This window comes from Sciurus vulgaris (assembly GCF_902686455.1).
Source record: "Sciurus vulgaris genome assembly, chromosome: 1".
Lineage (NCBI taxonomy): Eukaryota > Metazoa > Chordata > Mammalia > Rodentia > Sciuridae > Sciurus > Sciurus vulgaris.
The window spans coordinates 169473721-169480722 of NC_136461.1; the positions used below are offsets into that span (position 1 = coordinate 169473721).

At 30.6% G+C, this 7002-nt stretch overlaps 1 protein-coding gene and 1 pseudogene across 3 annotated transcripts in view; one reads left to right on the forward strand and one right to left on the reverse strand.

The window, feature by feature from the left end:
• The window catches only part of DPY19L4 (dpy-19 like 4), a 75925-nt gene extending 72599 nt beyond the window's left edge, over positions 1-3326 (forward strand). For both annotated transcript variants that reach the window (XM_079116958.1, XM_079116959.1), the window contains one exon: positions 1348-3326. In XM_079116958.1, coding sequence (XP_078973084.1) covers positions 1348-1512 — 165 coding nt within the window. In that variant the 3' untranslated portion in view covers positions 1513-3326. The remainder of the gene's footprint in view (positions 1-1347) is intronic.
• Positions 3327-4260: 934 nt separating this feature from the next.
• On the reverse strand, positions 4261-6703 carry LOC306647579 (protein FRA10AC1 homolog; annotated as a pseudogene). The gene has a single exon. The product of its transcript is annotated as a protein FRA10AC1 homolog (transcript).
• Between the last annotated feature and the right edge of the window lie 299 nt (positions 6704-7002).

The following is a 7002-nucleotide window of genomic DNA, read 5'->3' on the forward strand; positions in this document are numbered from 1 at the left end:
ACCCAGTGTCTCACACATGCTAGGCAAGCACTCTACCACTGAGCTCCAACCCCAGGCCAAAATAATGAGTTTATTGTAACATGTTATAATAAATGAAAGAGCCTCTGGTTGCATTGTTTGAAGTAATTTGATTCATATCTAGAAAAAGATGCTTACTAAATTAACACAGTGCATATTTAATGAGTCCTTATTATCCACAAAAATTAATGTATTCAGAGATACTTTCATTGATTCCTAGCTGGATATTAATTTTTACATCAATTTCAGCTATTTTTCCAAGCTTACTTGCTTCTCAGCCTGCAGTGGATTACTATATCTGATAAACAAGAAGACTGACAGGGGAGTTTGTGTATATGATAATTAGTGTTGGCTGGAATGAATGCCTTTGCTCCTAAGAAAAGTAGAGAGAGGAACTTTAGCAGGTTGTCCTAAGATATAGTGCATATTCTGTTTATGCTGCAGCCAAGATTTTTCCCTGTCCCTTATTAAATAATCACAGTTCTTTGTTGTATCATTCAAGACCAAGTTGGAGATAAAAAATTAGTTTTAGAGATTTCCACCTTCTTTTTCTTCATGACCCTTAAGCTTGTATTATAAACTTATTTTGTTGTATGCTCCATATGTTTTGAGTTTTCTCCATTGATACTTGATGACTATGATCTTTGATATATTGTGACAGTGAAATGTAATTAAGCATTGTTATTCAGTAATTGCTGCTGTGATGCTATCTGCTATCTGAAGCCTTTCTGTTCTGCTCTTGGCTGCTCTGTTTTAAAGGTTAAACCACATCTTTCATGTAATATCCTCCATAGACAGGCTAATCCATTCTTTTGTTTTTAACATTGGCTCTCTATCATCTTCCAAAGGCATTAGAATAATATTTAGTATTTTATTATTAAAAATAAAAGTCAAGTGAGCTAAGCCATTTTAGTGAACATCATTAGATGAGAATGTAAAAGTTTGCACTGGATAAGTTATGTAGGCTTACTTGCTTACTGAATAATTATGACTCAGTTCTACACAAGAAGAGTTTGAATATACATTAGGAACATAATATGTTCATTTCTCAGCCTTAGTTGTCTCTATGATACAGTTCTTCAGAACAATGATAATGGATTATGAAAACAACACTTGCCAAATTTTAGGATTAAGTCTTTTAAAAATTGGAGACAATTTATACTTTCTTAATGTGGTGAGTCATTTATGAAGAGGCTTATGTTCACTAATAGTGGAAAATATTTGACAGTCCATGTTTAGCAATTTTTTAAAATATCTGTAGTCACTTATACATGGATTATATTTCTTCTACAAGTTTAATAAGCTTTTTAATATTTTATCTTTTGATAGGTGGTTTGTGATGAAGGTGACAAGTTAACCTACTCAAAATATGGACGATTTTGTCATGAGGTCAAAATTAACTATTCTCCATATGTGAATTATTTTACTAGAGTATACTGGAACAGATCCTACTTTGTGTATAAAATCAACACTGTGATATCCTTCCAATCTTGAAAAATAACAGAGCCTTCATTTCAAAGACTTATGCTACCTGAGATTTTCTTTTACTTATACGGTGTCTGATGCAAATCAGAGTGTGGACATTTGAAATGCTGCTGCATTTTTCCCTCCTGCTGTTAACTGAGTCCAGGATTTTGTGGGAAACAGAATGTCAAATCTATTACTCTGCAATATTCCAGGCAGGTTTCTTGCTTCGTATTACATGATCTTTAAAGATTTTACCTATTGCAAAGTTTCCCCATAAATCTATCATAATCTTGAATTTGAATTTGTTCAGTGTCTCAAACATACTACTTATAAATACTTAATGTGATATAGTTGTATAATAAAAAAGGATTATTCTTCAAGCAGCTTTCTGAAGGTGTTTAGTCGTTTATAGCAACTGAAATTTTACAATAAAAACTTAATTTAAATGTTAGTTGAAAATATGTGACATTTAAATTAAAATGGAAATTATATAAAAGAAAGTGATTTTCAAGGATATACATAGTGATACATCCTGAATTTTCCATGATACTGCTTTCATCATCTGCTGTGTATACAAATGAGCACTTTCTTAGTAATACATAGCACATGTTATTTCATTTTGTTACTTTATAACTGTTAAACAATTATCTTTTTTCACTTATATCGTTTAATTTGATAACATTTAAATCATGATAAAACAGTAACTCTTGTTACATCTCTATATTTTTTAAATGGATTTCGAAAAGAATGTTTAGAATTTTTTAAAAATATGAATATTAGGGTATACATTCTATTCACATGATTTCTATGGAAGTATTAAGTAAAAAATTTAAAAAAATGTACACTACAATGAGCACCAATTTTATGAAGTATATATATGCAGATGCTGTTAAACATACCTCTGCATACAGATATGTTTATTATAGAATGTAAGTAATGTTATTTAAGAAACTGTAATATGATTTTCATCTTTAAGAACAAAATGACAATTACAATAAAATTTACAATGCAGTTTCACAGCATAAATGCTTGTTCCTTTGAGTATTTTAATATTTGTAATCATCTATTAAAATAAATTCTAAAATAATTAATTTGACCTTTTAAAGAGATTCAGTATAGACGTATCATTTCGATGAGTGCATGAACAGTTTTACCTTATACACCTGTTCAATGAATAGGTTTTCAAACTTTTCACTTGTTAGAGGGCTGTAAAGAGTACATTTTCAGAACTCTAAATTACTACATTAGGAGGGAATATCTTTCCATTGTCTTTCTTTTCTTTTTTTTTATACACACATGTATATACATATATATATTATATATATATTTTAAATACTTGCATTCTTAGAGTAACTCTAGAATGCTTTGCTTTTTTGGAGCTTGAGAATTGTTTGACAGCAGTGTCATATCTGATGTTTTAGCTTCATTGGTTCTCATTTCATTTTTTATATAATTGTTTTAACTATGTTAAGATACCTACAGATAATGTACTTCAGATTGACTCTGTACATTTTAGTAGTGAGTCATTCATATTTAATATCAAGCTTTTTGAAAATATTACCATATTTACCTAAGAACACAGTGAATAGTCACATGGTAGTACATATGATTAGAGCATGTAAAACAATTTAAAAGCCAGATTGCAAATTTTGAAGAGGACACACAGAACACTCTGCTTTCTATGTAGTGTGAAATTTTTTATTTAATTTTTATTGATATGTATTATGATCACATTATGAATTAGTTTTGGTTGTTGTGTTTGTTTTGTTATATCAATAAGTTGCTTTTACTCTGTCAACTAAATTCTTAAATAAAATAGATGGAGAAATTTTTAATTGAAATTTTTAAATAATTTTTCATTCAGCATAAATTGAAAGGGAAAAGTAATATGAGAGATAAACTTATTTGATTCAACTGTACCATATTGTATTTTAAACAATAGTACTAGAAAACTTCAAATTGGAAGGATTTAATTATTTCCTTCTTTGTAGAATAATAAATGAGAATTCTGCAAGTAATTATACTTGGGCAACTTACAGTTGTTAGGTTTGACAATAAAGATCTATTAAAGTATCAAAGTTAGTGCGTTTTGGATGAAAAGGATTTCTCAGAGAAATACAAAATACTTTGCCCTGGATTTTGCAAACCCATCGAATTAAGTGCCTTAACTTCTGTATTTCTAAGTTACTTTTTTATTTTCCCAAAATTATCGCCTGTTTTCTTTTTCCTAAGAAAATGATGGTAACTTTTTCCTTATTAATTAAAAAAAAGAGTGTAGCTCAGTAGTAGAACACTTGCCTAGCATGCATGAAGCCCTGGTTTCTATCCTCAACACTGCAAAAACTAAAAAGATTAAAAAAAAAAGTCCTTTCTATGTTATTCTCACTATTAGCTTCAATTCAATAATAAACAAATCTTTGTTAAGGCTATCTTGCCTCCTAATTTATTTAACTTCCCAAATGCCAAACAATTCAACAAATAAAACATTTGATAAAGTAATTGTAATATTGACTGCTGGTTTATATTTTTTCTACTTTCACCATCTGTATCTTTGTGTTTTTTGTTAGCCTGGTAGAGTTTTACAACCTGAGTATATATTGTATTTTAGCACTAACTTTTTTTTCATTACTTTCTATGTATACAGACAGCATTTTTCTTTCAGGACATTAATTCAGATTGCCAGTAACCTCAATGTTGTAACACTCTTCCATTCAGTCCAAATTGATTCAAAGAACAATACAAATGGAAGGCAAAGTGTGCTAAAATTTGTGGTTAAAAAATGTGCATAAAATAGATTATTGATCTCTTGAATGGCTATCTTAATAAGTAACTTTGTTTCTAAGAAGTCAGTTGTTTTGGGCCCCTTTTATTTTTGAACTGTTAAAACATTTTGATGCCTTTTGTGGATAAAAGTAGTGCCTCTCTTTTTTCGTTTGGTAGGTTTTTTAAAAGTTGTATATAAATTGATTTTTTGGTAAATTCATTTTTAATGCATGAATATTTAAATAACATACATTACTAATTCTGTATATTTAAGAACCTTTTATAGAGCAAATAACTACTTTCTGATTTATATCTCAATATATTCTCTCTCTTCGTTTGTCCACTTTTTAAAATATGTAGTCTCTATTGTTGCTATTTGCTACTAGCCTTAGATTCCAATATGTATTAGAATTTTGGCTTTCAAAGTTGCAAGTAAAATTGAACAATTTCTTATTGAAATTATCAAGTTTTTGTATGTGTAGCATTGATACTTTAAATAAAATTAGATGTGAAAATAGCAAAGGAATATATATGACTCAACTATTTTCTATTAAAGTTTCTAAACATGATACTGTGTTTTCCATAATAAAAAAGGTTCATTCTGAAACCAAATTTGTTGAATTTAGTATAAAGGTATCTTTGAATCGTTTCTGTTTATAAGTCTCATAAACTTAATCTTGGTATATGTAGTTATAAGTACAGTTCTATAAGAAATACACTTGTGGCCACTGTATATACTTAGTGGAATAGTAGTATCCGAAAGAAACGTGCATCGCAAACTTATAGTTGGAAATATCTCATAACCTACCATTTCATAGTTTGTGTTAGTAATTTTGTAAGACTATTGCATTTTATTATTTTATAACTATTAAACAATTGTCTTTTTTCACTTATGCCCTTTATATTAACATCTGAATTATATCTATAATTATGTGCTTTTAGATTAAATATATTCCTCCCATAAGGAAAGTTACATCTTTGCAAAAACATAAAATTTAATTTCAATAAATGCAAATATCTTTTTGTGACTGGATTTTTATTTCCAAAGACTAACTACTCAAACTGCAACTTGTAGATAAAAATTCTATGAACTTTTGAAGTATATTTTCACATTAAGGAATGCAGGCATTCTCTCTCCCATTTCACAGAAACAAATCCTGAAAATACTCATCAAATTCTTCCTGTGTTTTTTTAAATCTGTTTCTGGTAGTGGACCCTTCCAGAGCTCAGATTCAGAAACAGTTTCTTCCTCTTCGGAGTTTCTTGTTTACTGAATCATCTGAATTTTTTTTTTTTTTTTTTTTTTTAAGTTGAATGTCCTTTTATCCTTTTTCTTGGAGGCCTCTTTTGAAGAAGATAATTCGGATTTTTTATGTGATAATTCATCACAATCTTCTTTGGTTTTAGCCTTTTTTTAAATTTTTTTTTACTTGACTTCTTTTCTCCTATGATGAAAATTTAAAGGAACATTTTTGGTATAACCTTAATTTAACAATTGCATTTCTCTACCAAAATAAACTTCCAAACTCTTTAAACCTTCTTTTTCATCACATATTTCCACAAAAAATTGACCTTTTCCTGAAATTACTTCTTTTTCCACTGGCTACCTGAATCCAAACTTATTTTCTTTGTATCTGAGATCTCCTATGTATTATTCCTTGAATAATTTATCATAATATCTCTTGCAAGTCTCTTCTCCCAAGTCATCTCCGTTTCATCCTTCTCATTCCATAGGAATCTATGATTTTCTAATATAAGATCCAAGGCCGCCTTATCATTTTCCCCTAAACACCTGAATTCTTCCTTTTTACCACCATAGTATAAAATAGTCATTTACAAACTTTGCCTTATAAGCATCCATAGCTATGAGATGAAACCTTTTGTTTCTTGCTTCTTTCCTATCCAACAATTCTGCTGCAACTTGCTTATAAGCCACCTTTCCATGTTTTTCTTTCTGAAATGGCTTTTTAAGGAGTAATCATCTTCAGTGCTCTTTTTTCCTTACTAGATTCTCCACCATGTTCATCATCACCAAAATCAGTCATAGCCTCCCTGCCCATGCATTTTCACTCAGAGGTCGAACTAAAAAGCTCTCACTCGAATCAGTCTAGGAGTAAACTGAGAAGGGCCAAGAAAATGTCCAGTGTCTCCAGAATCCCTTCCCTTGCGTTCCTCTCTGCTCTTGGGAACTCGACTCATGAGTCATGGCAGTTGGCAGCTCCTGCCCCGATTCCCCGACCCCACCATACACCCTACTGAGCAACCACGGCAGGGCTGATCAGGTCAGCTCTGGCCACAGCTTTGCCACAACCACTGCAAAGCCAGCTCCCCACCTCTCCCTGTAGGTCCCAAAGGGGAGCCCAAATGCAAATATATTTTAAGAGTTGATTCCAAAGTAGTTTACTTCAGATTTTGTAACTTCCAACATATTTCTATCAAGAGTGCAATTCTTGTTGGGGAGATAGCTCAGTTGGTAGAGTGCTTGCCTCCCTTGCAAGCACAAGGCCCTGGGTTCAATCCCCAACACTGCAAAAAAAAAAAAAAAAAAACAAAACTTAATTACCCTCCTTGTTTTGTTTCTGTAATTAAACTCCTTTATTTATACATGAACTTTTGATTACATTTTTATTGAAATATAATTCATATACAACTCACCCACTTGAAAGTGTACAATGCAGTGGGTTTTAGTGTGTTCACAGAGTTGTGCAATTATCACAATCAATTTTTAAAAGTTTTCATCACCTGGGAAAGAAA